At 37.1% G+C, this 25,265-nt stretch overlaps 1 protein-coding gene across 2 annotated transcripts; it reads left to right on the top strand.

The window, feature by feature from the left end:
• Window positions 1-67: 67 nt before the first annotated feature.
• On the top strand, window positions 68-13,132 carry LOC117337467. 2 transcript variants are annotated; one of them, XM_033898459.1, is made up of 3 exons: window positions 68-168; window positions 3,070-3,142; window positions 4,844-13,132. In XM_033898459.1, the coding sequence occupies exon 3, from the start codon at window positions 4,852-4,854 to the stop codon at window positions 9,286-9,288; it is 4,437 nt and encodes a 1,478-aa protein (XP_033754350.1). In that variant the 5' UTR covers window positions 68-168; window positions 3,070-3,142; window positions 4,844-4,851; the 3' UTR covers window positions 9,289-13,132. The 2 variants fall into 2 exon arrangements, with proteins under 2 accessions (XP_033754350.1, XP_033754349.1); XM_033898458.1 differs by having other exon boundaries at window positions 73-203.
• The last annotated feature ends 12,133 nt before the right edge of the window (window positions 13,133-25,265 follow it).

The following is a 25,265-nucleotide window of genomic DNA, read 5'->3' on the forward strand; positions in this document are numbered from 1 at the left end:
CCCGGAAGTAAATATTCTCCGGTCGTAGGTGAAATCGGCTAAGCATGCGTACTTCATCTGCTGTTGCCTTACTTCCGGTATTGTTTCTCTGCTTTCACAAGAACATCACATCAAAAATGCCAGTATATTTGTGTTGCAACCATATGGAAGCATCGGTAATCTATGCCTGTATGTAGCGAACTGTCATAGATGCCCTTGCATAGGTAAATTCTGTATACAATCCGTAAAATGTACCTGAAAGTGCCACTTTGTCTCGGCAAATATAGGACATTTTCTTTCGGATAGTGTGATTATCAACCAAAACAAACACTGAAGTGCACATGTAAGGAGATAGAAAATCACGAAATGGGAAACATTTTTATATTTTAATCCACTTATGCATTAATACTGTGTCTATATTAACATTAAGATGTACAGTTATGATTGACAATCGCATCATACTACACAGTACCCTGGCCCAGGCTACCTCCGTCTGTACTGTTCTGTGTATACAGTACACACCACCCTATCTACACACATATTTGATAATCACACTTTGATTTGCAAATGATGATATATTGAATAGTGGCAGTTTGTTCAGTAAGAATGAGATGATTGACTTAAAAACAGTTTCTTGTGTGAATTTACTTTTTGTGTGTCTTATCGAAATAGTGAATTGGTTTTCATATTATTAGCATTACCGACTGGTAACCAGACCAGTTCTCATCAACAAATGTGTAATATAATGTGTATGTAATTTGTGTAAAGCAGTGACTGCTAAAAGAAGATGCTATACAGAACCTGGAAATATTTGTTACAACTTATAGTGCATAGTAGTGACAGTATAGAATGGAAACTTCAGGCATGTAAAAAAGTACTACTGCTTTGGAAAGAACTGATACTTGAAGAGAAATGGTTGCAAGACTACATGCTCATAGCTGAAAAAGTCTAGAAAAAAATACTGTTATATCAGTATGTTGTAAATTATAATTTTTAGATATTTTTCCATTTTTAACCAAAAATATCAATTTTCTTTAAATCAAGTCTCTCTATTTATAATCATAACTATAAATAGAGGTCACATGTCTGCAGAGTATAAACAATTTGATTCCATCTGATAAATTATCAGCCAAGGTCAATTTCTTCACACTTTCATAAATAGGCCAACAAGACCAGTTTTAGTAATTTTCAAAATTACATTCTGTTGCATTCTGAGTCTTAGTACTTTTAAATAAGTTTCAGTTTTAATTTAGTTGTTCTTTTGTTTAAATAATTACTGACCCAGTAACCAAATGACCATTTTTTTTAGGAAACTAACTTATTTATAAAACAATGTCCTTATACTATCTTCAGCATAATGAGTAATGCATTTTATGGATTGTATCCTTGTGTCATGTTAAATTTCAAAGATAATTGTGCACTAGAAACTTATTATTAAAAGTCTCGTCTGCAATTTCCTTGGGAAACTTTTTAAACTGGTTACAATGAAGTTCACAAAAGTTTTCCTGATTCAATGTTCTCAAGCTGGGAACCATGACAAGGCCATGAAATCTCTTTTCGTAAGCACAGTTTTGACTATTGAGAAAGCATACAAAAATTAAAGATTACCAGGAATGATTTTGTAAACAAAAGTGCTTTTAGTTTTACTTTTAATATATTTTGTTAGAAATGTTTTGAGTATGGGACAATCCAGTAATATATTTGAATCCTGTGTTTATACATGACCAATGATTACATCTAAGAACTCACTTTCAAAGGAAAAAACTTGTTTCATTATTAATATATAATACACTTCTTTTCCATCTTTGTAAATAAGGTATGAATTAAAGTTATATTTACTTGTTTGTAGGGTTTTACATTCTGGTAATAGCTAAGAACATTTGAAGACCATGCATAAAAGATATGTCTTAAATAAAGAAATGAAATAATATTTCATTGTGTGGACCCTCAAACTTGTTCTGTATGTTTAAGGTAGGGTAAGAGGTCAGCAAGTTCCTGTGATATATAAACTTGAAAACATTCATAAATCAATAGCAGCTCTGCAAAGGGAAGTAACTCCTGGTAAACAAATTGTTTGCCAGGCCTGTAGCAGTGTCTAATGGTACCTCTTTACATCTTCATTAATTTTATTGACCAAGCCCAGAAAATGGAAATGAGATTACAACTGTAACTGTCTTAATAATGTTCTACAATATTGCATCATATCTGTGTGTATAGAAAGGTTTTGATAAATATATGATAAATGAATTGAAGTTTTCTATACCACTATATCATAGCATTATAGCTGTCTCAAAACAGTTTACAAATGATTTTCAATCAAATCACCATTACTTGGCTAGAGAAAATATTTTCTTGGATTCAGCTGGTGGTTAGACTAATAAGCCAGTGGTACGTATACCATGATCCAGTGTGAAGTTTAAGACTAAATATAAGACTAGATTATAGCTTCAGACTATATAAACCAAAGGTCTGTGTTTCAATTTCTTGTGATTGAGACATTGAAAATTAAATTCAAATTTAAAATGACCTCCAGTACTACTACTGACTCTGACACACTTAACAGGAACATTTTGTGGTGTTTAAAATAGAAGGAATTTGATAATGAGATAAATTTAAAACATCAGTTTTTAAAAGTCACATGTTACAAACATATGAAGAGCTATTTTTGCTACAAAACAAAAGGCGGAGATCACATGAAAATTTACAGATTAACCTCAATTTGTACATTGTTAAGCATGTGTCAAAGCTGTGACTACTTTGTATGAAAATCAAACCTCATTGCACGGTCAGAATTTCTTTCATACAAGCAATATTATGGAAAACAAATAGAAAAAAAACCACATATATAAGGAAACAATATTCAAGTCAGTTTTACATGATGTACCCAGTATGGCAGATCAATCTTAAAATTATATTAAATACTGTGTTAGCAAACTAAAACTGTACTGATAAGAAATAGAAATGTAGTCTGCTGTATTGTGTAAAGGATACATTTGAGAGAAATTTAAATCTGCATATAAAATTGTGATTTCAATTGTTGTAGTGCAGTTGTAATTCATTATAAAGAATTTGATATTTGTGTATTTTCAGTGGGTTGACACTCCAATGGAGACAGGACATGTGTGATTAGTAGTACATATCAACTGTCACAGCTACACTAAAGGTGAGAGAGCAATGTCAGGTGTACACATAGCCAGTAACTTGACAGCGTTTTGTGATGTAAATAATTACCTATCCCTTCAAGTTATGTCCATACATTTTTTTTTACTGATGCCACATTTTAGAGGGTGTGCCTGACTGCATATTTGCCAAGTTTTGTTATATGAAACATCAACAAATATCTGTCAGATTGTCAGACTAAGGAAAATAACAAATACTGGCACAGTGGATGTATCACCGTCCAGCCACCGACACCAGACTCGAGGCCAGCTGCTAAGGTTAGAGGTCATAGGTAATGGTCCTCGGGCCCATCATATTTATTTTTTCACAAACAACAAATGGATGCACTGTTGTCTGCAGAGTTATGAGAGAAAAGCATGGACGGAAATTGATTGCAAATGTTTGGCATACGTTATGTATGACGTCAGACATGATGTAAGTGATGTTTTAGCCTATGGGAGATGACACCTACATTAGGATTGATTGTCTCTTGCTCAATTTCACTAATTAATTTTAAAAGACCACTGACAGGTGCTAGTCTGGTTTTGTTGATAGATATATTTTGTAACAAAATTTGTCACCTACACTATACACCTGTTTAGTGAAACTCCTACAAAAGACCCTATAATGTCATCATTGTCCTAAACTTGTAAAACTACAAAACAAATGTATATAATATATATTTTACTAGTAATTTTATGAATTGATATTCTGCTGTTAATATCTAGACCCCTGTATATGTGCATTGTTCTTTACTTACTCAATGGTCAGTCCTTTATACATCCATTGTTACTCCCAACTAAAAACCAGGGAGTAGGGGGGTACGGGGGGTACGGGGGGGGGGGGGGGGGGGCTATGTGTAGGGCATTCTGGTGTCCTTCTGTCCTGCAGGGTGTCTGGGCTCTATCTTCTCCACAACTTGTCACTAGAACTTCGGAGGCATGATGGCCTAGTGGTAAGACGTAGGGCTACATGGCCGAAGGGTCTCTAGTTCGAGTCCCAGCTTGGGTGCTGAGTTGATTCGGCTGTAAATGAGTACATGGCATAGCAGTGCAAGAAATCGTCTGTAAGCTGTTAGCACCGAAATAGCAGCTTTGGCTCAGGGAGTTGAGAAAGGCATTGGCTGGTTGCTTAAGGCCCAATAACCTGGTAAAATCACTTGTGAATCGCTTTGAGATGGCTATATGTTGCTGTAATATAGCATAAAACTCACAATTATTATCTTTATTAAAACTTCATACTTGGGACCTGAGCTTACCTCATTGAGGCGATGTGTCATGTACCACAAGTAGGTCACTCTGACCTATAAACAGACCTTTGACCTACATCAACTAAAAAGCTTGTCTGGGCTCAACCTCCTACAATATTTGTCCCTGAAATTTCATAAATGTACTTGGGTTACCCTGACCTACATTTTGATCTTTGAGGATCTGCTTGAATTGTCTGCTTGGTCTTGTACCTGACTAGCTTAGATATTTGTATTATGATTATAATTCATCTTTAGGTAATGTGTTTTATTTAGGTTTGAATGTATTGTATTGATTGATTGATTGCCAGTTCTGAAATACTGTACTTTGATTGGTTCTGGAATCCATTTTCAGTTCATGTGAAATAAATATCTAGTAATATATAATTAACAATTTTAGTTCAGTGTAAGTAAATATTCTATATACTGTGAACTGATATCTGTCCCTTTATTTCACAGGCCTAGCTATGGATGGAGATGAACTCTATGATATGCACATGTGCCTGGTGTGCCATTCAACAGTTGTTGGTCTTATCAACTATGTCAACCACAAGAAATATGACTGTCCTGGAAAGCAACAGACCCATAACCTCAAGCCTCCAAATTCCAGTGTTTTGGAAACAGTTCAGCAGGTACAAATAGCAACAGGATCAAGTGTTCTAGTCCAGAGTCAGCGTCCTGGCCAGACAGAAAATAACCATGATAATATACAGAATGGTGGCAAATCAAATGTTGACCTTGGCACAGTAATCAGTTTGCAGGACCAACCACAAAGTTCATCTAATACAACCTTGACCTTCACAGGGTCAAACGGAGGTCATGGGGAGATTCCAGGAAACATGAATCACCGTGATGATTTATCAGAGACACAAGCTCAGGACTATAGTACAAGTACAATGGCTAGAACTCATATGAACAGTCTCTCAATTGGCAATGTAATGACCAAATGCTCTTTTTCAACCACAGCACAACTTGACATTGGATCGTCCAATCATCTTCTCTCATCTTCTGCCAATCTCCACGGCAGTTCGTCTCAGAACCCAGTGTTAGTAGATACTAGTCTAGAGTATTCAAGTTTTCGTCCAGATGCCTTTAGTCCAGGATCTAGCAGTGTGGTGGACCCTAATATGATCATGAGTTCTAGGACTTCAGGGGAAAGGTCTGAGGACTTTTTCTCTTCACTTGCGCTCCAGAGTAAGAGCCAACAGCAGAACACCATGCTTAGTCAGGGCCTAAGTCATACTGTTACCAGTGGCAACAATGAGAGTCTAACCAATGACCTGCCTATATCAAACATCTTAAACAATCTGAACTTCAGTGATGATGAAGACATGAATTTTTCATTTTCTGAGGATGACTTATTTGAGGATGCTTTTTCTGATTCAGACACTGATGATGCATGGAGACCACCACATAATCATACAAAAGGAAAATGGAAGCCTGGACAAGGCCCAGAGACTGGAGGAAAATGGAAACCAGGTCAAGGTCACCTGCAAACTGGTGGAAAATGGAAACCAGGTCAAGGTCACAGGCAGACTGGGGGAAAATGGAAACCAGGGCAAGGCCCTTACAACTCAGGAGGCAAATATAAACCAGGCCGTTCTACAGGAGGGAAATGGAAACCAGGTCAGTCTCTGTTACAGAACAAATCTACTAAAGTGGATAATAAGAAAAAAGGAAGGCCTATGGTTAGTGAGAGTAGGAGCCAGCAGGAGTACTTCTGTACCGCCTGTAATATATACTTCAAAAACAGGTTCTCATACTCTAGTCACTGTACAGGCAAACAACACAAAGAGAATGTCATCATTGGTAAGTGTTACGACAATGACACAGACGGAGGCTTAGGACTCGGTGAAAGCCTCAATATCCCTCAGATTAAAAGTGTAGAAGAGAATTTCAAGTCTGATTCTCCGACTATAGACTCTCAAACAACAAATTCTCTAGTTAACAGTAGTATTCCTGATTACAAAACAACTGGTCTTCCTGTAGATAACCAGGAAGAGGAGGCATCTAGTCCGGCAGGTTTAATGGCAGAAAATTACAAGCATGCAGAAATAGAGGATCAAACTGCTAATGAAGAGGATAATGAAAACGTAAGGCCTTTGAATATGTCGCCCCAGGACAGGGACATAAATAGTACTGAACCTCCAGCTGTTGTTGGTGATGATGACAATATAGATAGCTGTGATAATGATGCTGATGATAGCAATGATGAAGAGGAAGCAGAGAATGATGATCAGCACCAGGAGGAACCGGAGCCCATTAACCTGCCCTCTGAGGTCTTAGTGTGCTGGATCTGTGATAAAAAGTTCTACAGCAAGTATGTGTTGGCTCGTCACATGTTGTCAACATACCACAAGAATCGTGCAAAAGGCCACCCCGACACACTGCGTGTGTTGGAGCAGTACAACAAGTACATTGTACGACTCAGTCCGTTCCAGTGCAGCCCATGTCAGTTCTACTTCAACAGGGACGAGGATCTGCGAACTCATCTGGTTACTGAGTCACACATTAAACGTATCAAGAAACTCAGTGGGCAGCTGATATGTACCCTGTGTAAGTTTGTCAGTCGAGACAATAACGCTGTCATGGATCATATGGATTCCAGGCAGTCACATTTAGAAGGACTAAAGAAAGGCGTCAAACCCTGTATCATAAAGGAGAAGTTCCAAGGCACCCAGTGTAAATACTGTGATAAGATCACTCACTCCCGTACACACATGAAACGCCACGTTCATTACAAACATGCAGCTGAATTCAAACGTAAAAGTTATAAGGTTGAAAAAAATGGAAAGTTTAAGTGCTGTGAATGTTCTAAAGAATTTAAGACATACAAAGTGTTGAACTTACACATAAGTAGGCAGCATAACATGAGTAGTGAAAACTATTGTGATATCTGTAATAAGACACTTGGGGACAAATACTCATACGACCGTCACCTACAGGGAGACAAACACCTCAGAAATGAGCAGAGTCAACAGTACCGACCCTCAGTTAGCAAGACATTTAATAATAAATTTGAGGTTGTAAATCCAAGCGTGAACCAGACAAATCTTGCTGGTCTAAAGCGGAGTGTTAAACTGATCATACGGACACTACCAGCTAAAAAGATACGTAAAAACAAGAAAAAAGTGGAAAACAAGATCTACAAGTGTGACCATTGTGACCACAGTGTGACAAAATATTCAGACCTACGCCCTCACTACATTGCCGTACACTCCAATCACATTCTGGTATGTGACATTTGTGACATGACTTTCATCAGCCAAAAGGCCCTAAAACACCACAACCAGAGCAAGCTACACCAGGCCAACCTGAAGGAAGTGGAGGGCAAAAACACCCAGAATATCTACCAATGTGAAATCTGTAAGCACCGCTTCACTGAGGAGGGATGGAAACAGTTCCATATGGAGGTGTACCACCTCCATCCAAACTCTGAGGAAGCATTACAGAAAAAGATAGGCGGTGTGGACATTACAAGTAAGGTCTACGTGGATTATCTCCGAAGTGTGGAACACCTTGACAGGTCAGAAAAAGTCAATTGTCCCGTGTGTGATAAAAATCTTAAAAAGGAACATGTACTAGAACATTTACGTCTCCACACAGGGAATAAACCATTTATGTGTCGCTACTGTAATTTTGGGTTTATCTCGGCTCTGTCATTGCGGCGCCACCTATTGGGTCACATGGGTCTCACTGAAAGGAAATGTGAGGAATGTGGGAAGGAGTACAAAAAAATTTCTTCATATAAAGAGCACATGTTACAGCATGAAATGGAAAAAGCTGGCAAACAAAAATTCATGTGTGACATCTGTGGTCAGGCTTTCTACCTGCAGAAACAACTTAACAACCACATGCGTCGACATGGGGAACGTAAATTCAAGTGTTCATTCGATAATTGTCACTGGAGTTTCTATTTTTCCAATGAACTAGAATCACACATGAGATCCCATACAAGAGAAAAACCATTCCTCTGTGATATATGTGGTTATGCTGCTGCCACCAAAAATCGTCTGCTTCGTCACTCAAGAACTCATACTGGGGAGAGAAAATTTCATTGTGAGTATTGTACCTATAAAGCTGGTACAAGTACACATCTACGGCGTCACATGAGGATTCACATCGGATCTAAGCCGTACAAGTGCCCTTACTGTGACTACTCGTGTAACACACATGAGAACATTCGCAAACATATTGTCAAAACCAAGAAACATGCAGGACTTAGTATCTACCCGTGTAAGTTTTGCCCGTTTGGAACAAACAAGGTAACAGAATTCAGAGAGCATTTGGTAGATAGTCATCCTAACGAAGTGGAAGGGAGTGTGTTTGATGGCCTGGCAGAAATGACGGGCCTTTACAACAAGGAACAAGACCCCAGGAAGCCGTCTGAGGGCATGAGGATCAATCCAATCAAGGAGAGGAAAGTCAGGCTACAAAAGAAGCAATTTAGTATGAAAAAACGAGAAAATTCAGAAACTTCTGCAAGAGTTCAGCAAAAGGTTCGTTCAGATTATGTTAGCCATCCTGATTCCATGATGATTTCAGAGCAACATAAGATACCCAGCCATATCAATCCTATTTGGCATGAGCATATTGAAAAAGAGGCTCGGGATGCTGCAACAATATTGGTATCCGCTGGAAATGCTGGTGCATCAGGACTTCATGCACACCACCATACAACTACCCTGCATGGTTCTCTGGGCTTAATGTCGGCATACAACTATTACCCAGAGGCACTGACAGCACGGAGTAAGGTGGATGGTCCATATATACCTAATGGTTCAACTACAAACCTGATTAGGATGGACCCTCATGCCACTCTGCCCAATCACGGCCACCAGCAGTGTGACAGACCAGACCTAATCATAGACTATCTTGAAATGGAGGTTCAGGAAAATGCCTAGTCATGGAACGGAGTAGGTTGTCTCCCTTTTTCTGAAAAATTAAGGGCACTTAACTAGACTATCTCACTGAAAATGGAGGTCATGATACTTGAACATGTATAATCTAGAAAAAAATAGTCTTTTCCTGAATTAATTAGACTTATAAACAGTATTGCTTAATTGACAAATATGGTTTAATCAATTGTATATATAGATACTTTAAATTTGTTCCATAAAAACAAATTTTGAGAATACAGAATATTATTAACTTTCAGATATCTTTTTTTCTTTTTTTTTAATAATTTTTTTTTTTTCAAAATGCTTATCCAGGAATTTGTATTTACCCTGTTATGTAGATTTTAAGCAGGCTGCATGTGTCACACGGATTGCTAGTTAATTAAAAGCTTGTCAGCTAAATCTTTTTACTTTTCATAAAGTTGCATTGACTGTAATTCTAGATTAAAAATGTATTTGTAGGTCAATGCAAGTACACCATGATTCCAAATGCAACCCTAACAGAGTTAAAACTCCCAGACATCTACATGGAAATGGCATAACGATAAATGTTGTCCAAAATTGACATCTAGCTGTAGAGTTATCTTCCCTTGTTATTAGGATCAACATAGAAGATAAATATATAAAAGACTTAATAAATATTTCATAATTTGGGTTTTTTTCTTTGCAAAGAAGTTGTGGAAATATGCATTACTGTTTTATTTTCATTTTATTATTTTTGATCAATTCATTGGCTGATCAGTATATGATACATTAAGGGAAAGAAATTAAAAAAGTAAAATTAGCTGTTAATATTATTGTATAGAACTGATTTCTACTGAAATTTCATGTCTATGAGTGTTTAAGGAATATCAATTCAATTCTTGTTTGTGTGTGGAAACCACTGTCACTGGATAGACTAGATAATCAGAAGTAAAGCCTGCAGTAAAATCAAAAATTTAAGTCTACATAATTAATGATATCAACCTGTCAAAAGTATATTGATATATACAAATGTACTTACATGTACATTATATTCTCAAATCTTATTCAAGTCAGAATTAGTGGCCTATATTTTACTGAAATCTTGTTTTTGTTTCTTTTCTACATGTACACTTGTGCTTCCGTTATATTAATTGAGTTCACCAGTGAGCTATAATCAGTGTTTCTTTTAAAACTATGTTTGTTGATTACTATATAATGATCAGGGTAATTGTGCATATACTTGGTAGAGTAGAAATTAAACTGTATTACCTAAATAAGGGACAGTGATGGCCTCTATGACAGCATGGTGTCTAAATTTCAAGAATTTGAAATTTCTAAAGATAATTTGATATAGTAAGTACAGAATGTTTTACATGTACATTATACAAACAATAATGTTCATAACTAAAATGTAAGTTTTGAGAAGGTGCAAGGTAGGGGTGTTGACTTCTGTTTTTAACATACCCTCATTTGACGGGAGTATTATATAGTATGGTGTTGTCTGTCGGGTGTAAACTTCCGTTTGTCCAGAGATCCTCTCCTACACTTTTCAACCGATTTCATTGAAACATGGCAGGCTTTATAATCATGATATATATTTGGGTTTCCCTGAATTGCATTTTTATTTGATTATTTTTGCAAAAGTTATTGCCCTTTGTTGATTTTTATATTTGATTTTTGTCCAAATATTTCCTACTGATAAAAAACTAAGTAAACTTAGTAATCATGATTTAAGGTTGTGTTTAATGTGTTGGAGACTAGATTAACTCCTGATAATTTGTTTTCTCAAGCTATTAAAAAATCAAACATTGACTTTGTAGTGAAAAGCTTAGCTTCGGCCAAACCACTCATACAGTGTAAGGTGATGTAAATCTTACTGTATCTATCACTATATATCCATGTATTTCCATTTGCTCTGCATTGTCACTATATAAACCAAAAGTGGTCAGGTCATGATTCTCCTATTAGTGTAGTGATATGTAGCACAATGTTTGTGACGTCGTTTAATAGCATATGGATTTGCCCGACGTAACTGTATTAATTTATAAGTGATTTTTTGACATGATAATTCATACCACCGGATTTAAAACACTATTGGTCAATGTAACTTGTAATATTTATGTAGTTCTGTTGTATAAAATGTGAATGTCCTCATGGTGGGGTATATTGGTTAAAATGTTGAAATTAAATTGATGATTAAATGATGTGTTGATTTCCACGGTTGATTTGCCGGGAATGGGTAACTAATTAATATAAAGTGGTGACATCACAAGAACAGATCCCCTTGACAGAGGGGAAATTTGACTCTGGAATTCAATAACACTGTTACAGGTAGAATATAAGAAAAACTACAATTTAAAACATAAATATAGATATTAAACTGCCTCCTCTGGAATGTTATTGTCCTATAAACCACAGTGGATACCAGTCAAATTAATCATACCACGCATTATTCAGTTTTGTTTTTGTGTTTTGTGCGAATAATAAGACAATGATTTTCCAAATAAGGCAATTTAAGGCTTTAATATATGGGCATTTGATAGATGTATAGAGGGAGGGGAACAACAATGAAAAGTGGAAATAAGAAAGTGGGTTAGGGGGCAGCTCAAATCAAGGTAACCATTACTTCACCTATTATTGGCAGAGAATAATCAGCTTCTTGGCTTCATCCAGGAGATGATTTCTTGATCGTGTGTGTTTTTGTTTCCAAGCAAACCCAAATCTGCAACTATGACATGTTTTTGGATATTTGACTGTTTTTCCAACCAATGTGTTACCCAGGATCAATTAATTTTGTATTTGTTTCCTTAAATTTATCTACTATCTCTAATTGAAAAAAGGAATAATTTTACCATGTTAATGATGAGCAATTACGGCCTAGAGACACCTGTTTTGCATGTCACTTTGTGCTAAATTATGAAGGTTGTATGTCTGTATTTAAGGAAGTATACTGTATATGAAAACATTTCTTTTTCACAAAATGAAATCTCTGTATATTCAGTCTTGTTTGAACATAATCCTTTGGAATGCTCTGATATTTTCATTTTGGATGTTTCCCCCTCTGTAACACCCAGTCTTTTATTGGAATTTAGATCTCAAATGTAATTCTTTCTATTGTTAATGCTTTGTCGTAGCTTTATCAATTTACAGTTAGAGTTTTGGTTTTGAGTGTAAAAACCTACAGTTTACTTGTTGCTGATTCTGACTATATTAAGATTCTCTGTTGAATGATATATGTACAATGTCTGTTGTTTACCATTACTATAATTTATATGTCAGATACTGGCTTATCTGCGACTCTAGAACATCCGATCTGGTCATCACTGTCTAGACAATTGTACACTCCATGTTGTAATTGTAAATTGGTGTTTTTGGAAGTTTTCACTAGCCATAGCTAATGCTGAGTTGTACAAATCAATTTGTATGTGTATATGTTGAAGTATTGTGTTGAGTATGAAACACACAAAGCATTTTTTTTTTTATCATTTAATTGATTTCATTTTGTTTGAGTGAAATGAATGTCATCTTGTTCTGTAAAACCTGTCCTTCGGTAAAATATGATTTTATAGCTAATCTATATATATATATATCTATTTATAAAATCTATTCATTATTGACAATAAGAACCTGCAATTGCTCAGTAAACATGGTTTCTCTTAATTCTTCTTTTTTTTTTTACATTGCTTTAAAATGAAGGTCAAATTGATATGAATAGTACATTTATATGATTTTTGTATTTTGTGTTAATTGATTAATATAAAGAATAGCTGAAAATCATGAGATGGGTGTAATTGAGCCGAGATCTCCCTGGAAACTGATGAATGTTTATAGAGTGTCCTGAATATAATTCATACTCATGATTAAAATTTGATAATGTACCTTAAAACATCTTTGTTTTGTAATTTCAAATTGTTGTCTCAGATGCTTAGATATGATACCGGACTTATTAACCTTTTAACCCATTACAAGCTTAAGGGGTCTTTATCAAATCACTGAACGGCCAAGGACCTTCCTTCCAAATTTTGTTTAGGTCATTAGGTCTATACAGAGTTATGTCCCTTCATTGACTCATCACCATATTAAGTTTTGGGTGATAATACTTGGTCACCTAAAGCCAAAGCTATTACCGGTTATGATGGTTGGCACTACAGTCTGATTTATGACCGTTTCTTAATGTTTGATAGTGAAAGATGGAGGAGGCCATGGATTGCTCAAAACATATTTCAATTACCATGTCTCCATCCAGCTTAAAGTTTGGTTTTAAAGATCATATTGCTGTCAAATTTACTGAAAGAAGAAGGTGCCTTTGTAGCAGTGAGGATTGCAGTCAAGTTTGAGCTTCAGACCCTTCTCCCCTTGAATGTCAATCGAAAGGTACAGCCAACAGAGGATGTCTGTTGGGTAAGATGTTTCCCCACTGATATACAGACAACAGGGGATGATGTCTGTTGGGTAAGATGTTTCCCCGCTGTTACACAGACGACAGGGGATGATGTCTGTTGGGTAAGATGTTTCCCCACTGATACACAGACGACAGGGGATGATGTCTGTTGGGTTAGATGTTTCTCCACTGATACACAGACGACAGGGGACGATGTCTGTTGGGTAAGATGTTTCCCCACTGATATACAGACGACAGGGGACGATGTCTGTTGGGTAATATGTTTCCCCACTGATACACAGACGACAGGGGATGATGTCTGTTGGGTAAGATGTTTCCCCACTGATACACAGACGACAGGGGATGATGTCTGTTGGGTTAGATGTTTCTCCACTGATACACAGACGACAGGGGACGATGTCTGTTGGGTAAGATGTTTCCCCACTGATATACAGACGACAGGGGACGATGTCTGTTGGGTAATATGTTTCCCCACTGATACACAGACGACAGGGGATGATGTCTGTTGGGTAAGATGTTTCCCCACTGATACACAGACGACAGGGGATGATGTCTGTTGTGTTAGTTGTTTCCCCACTGATACACAGACGACAGGGGATGATGTATGTTGTGTTAGTTGTTTCCCCACTGATACACAGACAACAGGGGATGATGTCTGTTGTGTTAGTTGTTTCCCCACGGATACACAGATGACAGGGGATGATGTCTGTTGGGTAAGATGTTTCCCCACTGATACACAGACGACAGGGGATGATGTCTGTTGGGTAAGATGTTTCCCCACTGATACACAGACGACAGGGGACGATGTCTGTTGGGTAAGATGTTTCCCCACTGATATACAGACGACAGGGGATGATGTCTGTTGAATAAGATGTTTCCCCACTGATACACAGACGACAGGGGATGATGTCTGTTGGGTTAGTTGTTTCCCCACTGATACACAGATGACAGGGGATGATGTCTGTTGTGTTAGTTGTTTCCCCACTGATACAGACAACAGGGGATGATGTCTGTTGTGTTAGTTGTTTCCCCACTGATACACAGACGACAGGGGACGATGTCTGTTGGGTTAGATGTTTCCCCACTGATACACAGACGACAGGGGACGATGTCTGTTGGGTTAGTTGTTTCCCCACTGATACACAGACGACAGGGGATGATGTCTGTTGTGTTAGTTGTTTCCCCACTGATACACAGACGACAGGGGATGATGTCTGTTGGGTTAGATGTTTCCCCACTGATACAGACGACAGGGGATGATGTCTGTTGTGTTAGTTGTTTCCCCACTGATACAGACAACAGGGGATGATGTCTGTTGTGTTAGTTGTTTCCCCACTGATACACAGATGACAGGGGATGATGTCTGTTGTGTTAGATGTTTCCCCACTCATACAGACAACAGGGGACGATGTCTGTTGGGTAAGATGTTTCCCCACTAATACAGACGACAGCGGATGATGTCTGTTGTGTTAGTTGTTTCCCCACTGATACAGACAACAGGGGATGATGTCTGTTGTGTTAGTTGTTTCCCCACTGATACACAGACGACAGGGGATGATGTCTGTTGGGTAAGATGTTTCCCCAACTGATACAGACAACAGGGGATGATGTCTGTTGTGTTAGATGTTTCCCCACTGATACACAGACGACAGGGGACGATGTCTGTTGGGTTAGTTGTTTCCCCACTGATACACAGACGACAGGGGATGATGTCTGTTGGGTAAGATGTTTCCCCACTGATACACAGACGACAGGGGACGATGTCTGTTGGGTAAGATGTTTCCCCAACTGATACAGACAACAGGGGATGATGTCTGTTGGGTAAGATGTTTCCCCACTGATACACAGACGACAGGGGATGATGTCTGTTGGGTAAGATGTTTCCCCACTGATATACAGACGACAGGGGATGATGTCTGTTGGGTTAGTTGTTTCCCCGCTGATACACAGACGACAGGGGATGATGTATGTTGGATTAGTTGTTTCCCCACTGATACACAGACGACAGGGGATGATGTCTGTTGGGTAAGATGTTTCCCCACTGATACACAGACAACAGGGGATGATGTCTGTTGGGTTAGTTGTTTCCCCACTGATACACAGACGACAGGGGATGATGTCTGTTGGATTAGTTGTTTCCCCACTGATACACAGACGACAGGGGATGATGTCTGTTGGGTAAGATGTTCCCCCACTGATACTGGTTTGATTTATTTTGTTTAACATCCTATTACAAGCCAGGATCATTTAAGGACGTGCCGGGTATTAGAGATGGAGGAAAGCTGAAGTACCTGGAGAAAAACACTTTTTGTTAATATTCACACCATTACATCACACTTTCAAGGTCTACACCTAATTAGAATTTGGTGGTCAAGGTTAAAGGTCAAAGGTCACACTTGACCACTTTTAAAATAAGAAAAGCTGTATAAAATAAAGATATCACATGAATTCCTGGACAAATTTATTTTATTGATTAGGCGGGTGGGGGTATCTTCTGAAATAACAAACCTTGATTATATTTTTGTGATTGTATTGATAATATTCTCGTGATTATATTGATGGCCTTTAATGAAAATATTTTCCCCGCTGGCGATACAATATTAAGATATAAGGTGTTATTAATGTCTTTGCTTTCCAATGTCCTAGTGATACATTTATAAGATTGTGAAATGTTTTAGTTTCTAGGCTTTACAAATATGAAGCTAACGTGTCAAAATGAACCTCAAACTTTTGTAAATCGTAGGATCTATAGATGTAATATTTGGTGAGGCAGTTATTTTGCACTTCTTGTATTTGGGTTCAAGCATTAAATAATGAAGATTTATACAAATGACACCAAATCAGAAATATCGCCATATCTCCCTAGTCTTGTGAATCTTATCCTTGGAATATCCAATTACAAAGCAGGGCTGTATTTTGTGAGCCTGTCTTGTGACATGTTATGAGACTAATACGAAGATGGACACCTTCCCCATCTGTGTGATGTATGTGTTTGGTGTGATTTAGTGCGAGTGACGGCTTCCATTTTAAGTCCTCACTAATCCTGTACAGCTGCAGCTTAACAGTAATTAATAACCTGTCATTGTCACTCCTATAGATTTATACGCGACATTGTATTAATTTCCTTCTTTTTTTTTTTTTTTTAAACCTGAACAAAAATACATCATTTTAAATCTAGGCTGCAGTAGTTGTGTAGACGACCTTGTCAAAGCTGTTCATGTGAATGAATTTGAATGTAAAATCAATGACTGGTAATAGAATTTTTGTTTTTTATCTCATTACTTGGTAATGCCATGTTACTCTCTCCAATAAAACACTGTCAAATCAATAGACTGATTTTACCTGATAGATAAAGGTGGATTTCATTGGTAATACATACCTAAGTATGTGGATATGTTTTACAGAATATTACTTCAAATTTTAGTATCTTGTATTAATCCTATTATAGGGGTCGCATTTCCAATTTTGGAATAATTTTTTTTTTTTTTTTAAATTATCAGTTTCCATACAAATAAATAAGATAACCAAATATGGAGAAAAAAAATGAAGGATAACTACCTTATCAGGGGAAGCAACTCTTGGTACAAATACATGGCAGAATATGTCCAGCAAGATATTTGCAGGTTTATAGACTGAGAACATGTTATCTCTCAGACACCAATATTTGGGGGATGGTATGGTATAAAAATGAAACTATGTTGTACTTCAGAAAAAAAGTAAACTGTAAGATATCTTCTACACCAAATGAAAAAAGCTTAATTTAGAACTCTTTTTGAAATTTTAATTCAAACTGGTACTTTACTTTTAAATTTAAAATCCAAAAGTATATCTGTAATTCTTTCTAAAGTAAACTTCATAAACAGCTCTCCTAGTTATGTTGAGGGGGAAGTTTGACATGTAGTTTGCTTATGAAATCAGCTAGTTTATGTAACTTGGTAGAGTTAAATGTGACAGGATAATATCAAGCTACAAAGTAGAAAAGGGATGATATTTTTAATTGGAGTGAGAGAAAGTTTATAATTCTTTGTAATATATATACCTACTTACTGTTACATGTTTACAAGCTGAACCTACAGTATAGAGATAAACGACCTCATTACAGGCGGACAGGGTACTTTCATGTTGTCTATATTTCACCTGTTGTGTCACCGGTTAAAACCTTAATAAATAATACAGATTTAATTACACGGCCAGAGTCTGCCACTGATGGGAGATGTTTATTGTGACCCCCAACACCTGACCAAGCTTTGTCCTTAATGAGCAGATGATTCATTCAAACACATGTAATTCTTGAAATAGAATAATGACACGAGGTAAAACTTTTTACGAAAGGTTGACGTTTATAAATGATATCAAAGGAGGCTAAAACATCTGAGTGACCGTGATTGATACTGTTATCCGCTGTTGTCATTTGTTACGAGAGGATGATGCAGACTTTTGACGGATAACCTCCTGTCTTTTTGTGCCGGGATGACTGATTATGAGTGGACACAGGTGTCAAGGTCGTGACCTCAGCATTTCAGGCGTCATGACCTCAACATTTTAGGTGTTACAGACAGCTATACCTACAGCAATCGGGCACAACATTTCATCACTTTCAGTCACATCCTGACAAAACTTAGGACATTGTTCTTACTTGAACCTTCATCACTGTCATAGTACACTGTTATACAATAACAGAGAGAGCTTTATTTTTGCTACTTAAATATGATGGAAACTGTTTTATTTCTGCTTTTATGTTTCCTGTGTAAATCATAAGTTTGAACTAAGCAACCCTAATCCAACCACACCATGCCATTTATTATATGAAAGATCAGTTAATTTACAAAAGGTATGTTAATATAACAATTTTGCTTTTCCCAAGTTGGAATACAGTAGACTATAAAGGGAACCGATCCCAGACTACACACCCTTTAATTATCAAGGAGATAAACTTTTATTTGAGGTAAGGGATGGACTAATTGCTGGCAATAAAATTGGATCTACCAATTTAACATATCATGGTGAATGATACATATTGTCCCAACTTTCAAACATTCTGTAGAAATCTGGCTTGTCTTAAGATCAATCGCTACACAAAATAAAATTCCAGGCATTAAATGACATGACAAAATTCTAAACTTATTCAAGACAGAAGGTTTTATGTAGTTAAGGAGGTTGTTAGTTTTTTTCCTATTTTATTAAGTCTATCCCCTTTTACTAAGAAACTACATCTGTATTACAACCATATGTACACGATGGTCAGTAACACTGAGCCAAACTTATGAAGTGACATCAATACTAGTAATCAATACAATAGTGTTAATCAACATTTCCTAGAATCTGATTTTGTACTGTGAAATATTTCACCACCCCATGTGGATTGGATGGGTGTATAGATTCAGAGGAAACAGTAATACAGACAGATCTCCTATCTAATATTTCATGCTCGAGGGGAAGTAACTCTTCCTACATTTGTTTCACAAGCTATATCTGCCCTTCTTGTTGTAAAAAGTACATGGTGTTAAATAAACTCTCTGCCATCGGGCTAATAGAGCAAGTGTTATTACTCAGTTGATATAGCCATAGAATGTCACATCAGACACATTTAATTGGTTTAATTTTTGAAAGTGCACTTGACAAAAAAAAACATGTTTCTGACCGTCTTCTTCCGCATTGTAACCATGGAAGCAGTATGAGAGCTCCTTCCTGGAAGCAATGACAATAATCTGCTGGCCAAGAGATCTCCAAACAACATCGGGGGATCCTGTGACAAAAGTGCAACATCAGGAATATCATAGAACAGAACCTCACAGCTAACACAGATTACATGGCACTTACTTCACACAGCAATCATCACCCAGGAAATCATGAAAATCAAATATTATCAGAGATCACATACCACGACTCAAATATTGTCAGATCACACAACATAACTCCAACATTGTCAGATCACATAACACAACTCCAACATTGTCAGATCACATAACACAACTCCAACATTGTCAGAGAGAACACACAACACAACTCCAACATTGTCAGAGAGATCACATAACACAACTCCAACATTGTCAGAGATCACACAACACAACTCCAACATTGTCAGAGAGATCACATAACACAACTCAAATATTGTCAGAGAGATCACATAACACAACTCCAACATTGTCAGAGAGAACACACAACACAACTCCAACATTGTCAGAGATATCACAACACAATTCCAACATTGTCAGAGATCACACAACACAACTCCAACATTGTCAGATCACAAAACTCCAACATTGTCAGATCACACAACACAACTCCAACATTGTCAGATCACAAAACACAACTCCAACATTGTCAGAGAGAACACACAACACAACTCCAACATTGTCAGAGAGAACACACAACACAACTCCAACATTGTCAGAGAGATCACACAACACAACTCCAACATTGTCAGATCACACAACACAACTCCAACATTGTCAGAGAGATCACACAACACAACTCCAACATTGTCAGAACACACAACACAACTCCAACATTGTTAGAGAGATCACACAACACAACTCCACCATTGTCAGAGAAAACACACAACACAACTCCAACATTGTCAGAGAGATCACACAACACAACTCCAACATTGTCAGATCACGAAACACAACTCCAACATTGTCGGAGAGAACACACAACACAACTCCAACATTGTCAGAGAGATCACACAACACAACTCCAACATTGTCAGATCACACAACACAACTCCAACATTGTCAGATCACACAACACAACTCCAACATTGTCAGAGATCACATAACACAACTCCAACATTGTCAGATCACACAACACAACTCCAACATTGTCAGAGATCACACAACACAACTCCAACATTGTCAGATCACACAACACAACTCCAACATTGTCAGAGATCACATAACACAACTCCAACATTGTCAGAGAGATCACACAACACAACTCCAACATTGTCAGATCACAAAACACAGCTCAAACATTGTCAGAGAGATCACACAACACAACTCCAACATTGTCAGATCACATTACACAACTCCAACATTGTCAGATCACACAACACAACTCCAACATTGTCAGATCACATTACACAACTCCAACATTGTCAGAGATCACATAACACAACTCCAACATTGTCAGATCACACAACACAACTCCAACATTGTCAGAGATCACACAACACAACTCCAACATTGTCAGATCACACAACACAACTCCAACATTGTCAGAGATCACATAACACAACTCCAACATTGTCAGAGAGATCACACAACACAACTCCAACATTGTCAGATCACAAAACACAGCTCGAACATTGTCAGAGAGATCACACAACACAACTCCAACGTTGTCAGATCACATTACACAACTCCAACATTGTCAGATCACACAACACAACTCCAACATTGTCAGATCACATTACACAACTCCAACATTGTCAGATCACAAAACACAACTCCAACATTGTCAGAGAGATCACACAACACAACTCCAACATTGTCAGATCACAAAACACGGCTCGAACAATGTCAGAGAGATCACACAACACAACTCCAACATTGTCAGATCACATTACACAACTCCAACATTGTCAGATCACACAACACAACTCCAACATTGTCAGATCACATTACACAACTCCAACATTGTCAGATCACAAAACACAACTCCAACATTGTCAGAGAGAACACACAACACAACTCCAACATTGTCAGAGAGATCACATAACACAACTCCAACATTGTCAGAGATCACACAACACAACTCAAATATTGTCAGATCACACAACACAACTCCAACATTGTCAGATCACATTACACAACTCCAACATTGTCAGATCACATTACACAACTCCAACATTGTCAGATCAAAAAAACACAACTCCAACATTGTCAGAGAGATCACACAACACAACTCCAACATTGTCAGAGAGATCACACAACACAACTCCAACATTGTCAGATCACATTACACAACTCCAACATTGTCAGATCACACAACACAACTCCAACATTGTCAGATCACATTACACAACTCCAACATTGTCAGAGATCACATAACACAACTCCAACATTGTCAGATCACACAACACAACTCCAACATTGTCAGAGATCACACAACACAACTCCAACATTGTCAGATCACACAACACAACTCCAACATTGTCAGAGATCACATAACACAACTCCAACATTGTCAGAGAGATCACACAACACAACTCCAACATTGTCAGATCACAAAACACAGCTCGAACATTGTCAGAGAGATCACACAACACAACTCCAACATTGTCAGATCACATTACACAACTCCAACATTGTCAGATCACACAACACAACTCCAACATTGTCAGATCACATTACACAACTCCAACATTGTCAGATCACAAAACACAACTCCAACATTGTCAGAGAGATCACACAACACAACTCCAACATTGTCAGATCACATTACACAACTCCAACATTGTCAGATCACACAACACAACTCCAACATTGTCAGATCACATTACACAACTCCAACATTGTCAGAGATCACATAACACAACTCCAACATTGTCAGAGAGATCACACAACACAACTCCAACATTGTCAGATCACAAAACACGGCTCGAACAATGTCAGAGAGATCACACAACACAACTCCAACATTGTCAGATCACATTACACAACTCCAACATTGTCAGATCACACAACACAACTCCAACATTGTCAGATCACATTACACAACTCCAACATTGTCAGATCACAAAACACAACTCCAACATTGTCAGAGAGAACACACAACACAACTCCAACATTGTCAGAGAGATCACATAACACAACTCCAACATTGTCAGAGATCACACAACACAACTCAAATATTGTCAGATCACACAACACAACTCCAACATTGTCAGATCACATTACACAACTCCAACATTGTCAGATCACACAACACAACTCCAACATTGTCAGAGAGAGATCACACAACACAACTCCAACATTGTCAGAGATCACATAACATGACTCAAATATTGTCAGATCACACAACACAGCTCCAACACTGTCAGAGATTACACAGTACAATTCCAATGTTGTTAAAGACCACACAACACCACTCCAACATCATCAGAGATTACAGAATACAACTGAATGAAATTCTTTCACTTGATCCCATTTTCATAATACACTGTTACCTGTAGTTATGTATCCTTCAGACAGTGATACATTCAGTTATAACACATCTTACTGTCTCCTGATCCTGGAAGTTATCATCTCTAACCAATATTGCAATTTGGGTTTTTACCAATTTAATTCAGATATCTTTATTTAAGCTATAGATATCTTTAATCAAATGAGAGATATATTTAGTGAAATTAGAGAAATCTGTAATTTAAATTGATGTATAACATATTCATTTCTCTATATATATCTGTTTGAATTGGAGATATCTGTATTTTGAATACAGATATCTCCATCTTAAATACCAATTTCTCTAATTATTAAATAAGTAGAGATATTTGAATTGAAAATAGGGATATCTGTATCTAAATATAGATGTCTGTATTTAAATACAGATATTCCTATTTGAAATAGAGAATTAAATCTTTATTTAGTCTGTATTTAAATATAGATATCCCTTATCTCTATTTCAGTACATGTATCTAGGTAAAATCCTAAACTGCTTGCTATATCCCTTGGCTCTATTTTCAAAGGACTATTCTGCATAGCATAGAGCGTTACATGCACGAAGGGAAGTAACTCTTTTTAATTTTTCTCCCCTTTGTTACAGTAGTGGTGCTATGCCTTTTGGTGTTCCACTGGTCGCGAGTGCTGTACCTGCCTTTTGGTAATTCATGGGAGATTTAGGAATCCCCATTTCTACATAATAATTTCTGTTTAAATTGAAAACATGCTTATATCAATAAAAGCTTGATGTTTCTTTTTCTTTATACATCAAAGATGAAATTCAAACTCGAATGTCATCTTGGAATAACAAGCCATATATTCTAAGCAGACTTACCCGATATTTTGGGGCCTAACTTCATGCAAGAAGGGAGGTTGCCTTTCTTATTTTTTCCTCTCTGTTACACCCTCTGCTATCCTGATGACACCTTCTTATCAAGTTTTGTCCAAAGCATATAGTCCTTTGAGATGGGGCCTGACCCAGAAGTAATTGTTACAGAAGGACTGTCTTCATGTTTAACAATTGTATATACAGTTAGGGATAGCAATCTCAAGCATTTCCATATCTTCGCCAAATATGTATTTATTAATTTAGTCTTTTCACATGATTGTCCAGAGAATTTGTCTGTTATATATTTCGCACATTACACCAGTGTATACTCTGGAGGGTTTTCATTGGCTGTACCAGTCAGACATTGACTGTGACATCACAATATGAACATCAGGAAACACAGCCTATATCTATTGTTAATCCTATTTCCTTTGCAGGTGGATAAATAAACAAGAGGACCAAGGGCCTTAACGGACATCTACTGACTTTCATTGAAGTTTACAATTTTACTTAAATATAAAATGTGAAACCCAAAGACATAAAGGGATATTTCCTTATAGCATTTTTAATACTAAACTATAATAAACTTTATCCCCTTCCCTGGGGAAAACATAAGACCCAAGTTCATGAATTTCACAGATTTGATAAAGCACCTTAATACCCTTCCATCTATGAAAAGTATTTGATTCTAATATATCTGGATTTTGAGAAAGATTTTTGAAATTTCAGTAATTTTACCCATTTTGGCCATTAAACTGCCATCCAATACTGATTGTTCTTACCCAGTTTGAATTATTTCCGATACAAATTAGACAAATTACGCTTAAAAATGTGATTTCCTAATATAAATTATAGTAATTAAAGATAAGCCCCTCCCCAGGGGTTGACGGGAGACCCTAGGATCATGAATTTCACAATTTTGGTAAATCACCATCTGTGAAGAGTATTGGATTCTACCATTCTATATCTTGTGAAGAAGTTGTTGTTTTAATTTCAGTAAATTTGACACTTTTTGCCCCATCCCTCAGGCCCCTGGGGTCAGATTTGGCCGACATGTGCCTGCCATCCCATACTGACAATTTCCTATGCAAATTAGACAAATGATGCTTAAAAATGTTATTTCCTTATATAAACAACAGTAAAGTTTACTACTTCCTGATAGCCATGAATTTCATAATTTTGGTAAAAGTTACTAAAACACCAAGACCTTTCCATGAAGAGTGTTTGATTCTACCACATCTGGGTCTTGAGAATTTTTTTTCAATTTTAGTTTTGACCCCTTTTGGCCCTGCCATTCTTTCCCCAAGGGAAAAACATCCTCAATTTATACATCAGATTTAGTTTCCCCAATAATGCTCCACACCAGATCTCATCAAAATGAAAACGAAATAATGACCTTGACCTACTTTCAAGGTTATAAAGTGGTCCCCTGTATTGACACTACTAGGTACATATCATTACCAACATATAATATGTTACCATATGCATACCAGCTTGTTACTGGTCCAATCTCATTAACCTGTGGGTTCGTCTGAGGGAAAAAGTTGATGCTTGACAGACACACCTGGTTTAAGCTCACCTGACCTAATATGGAGAGGTGAGCTAAAATTAAAACATAATCATG

This window comes from Pecten maximus, chromosome 11 (assembly GCF_902652985.1).
Source record: "Pecten maximus chromosome 11, xPecMax1.1, whole genome shotgun sequence".
Taxonomy (NCBI): domain Eukaryota; kingdom Metazoa; phylum Mollusca; class Bivalvia; order Pectinida; family Pectinidae; genus Pecten; species Pecten maximus.

What these genes read in the sequence shown, in the direction of transcription:
- LOC117337467 (XM_033898459.1), top strand. Translation starts at nt 4,852, where the DNA reads ATGGATGGAGATGAACTCTATGATATGCACATGTGCCTGGTGTGCCAT.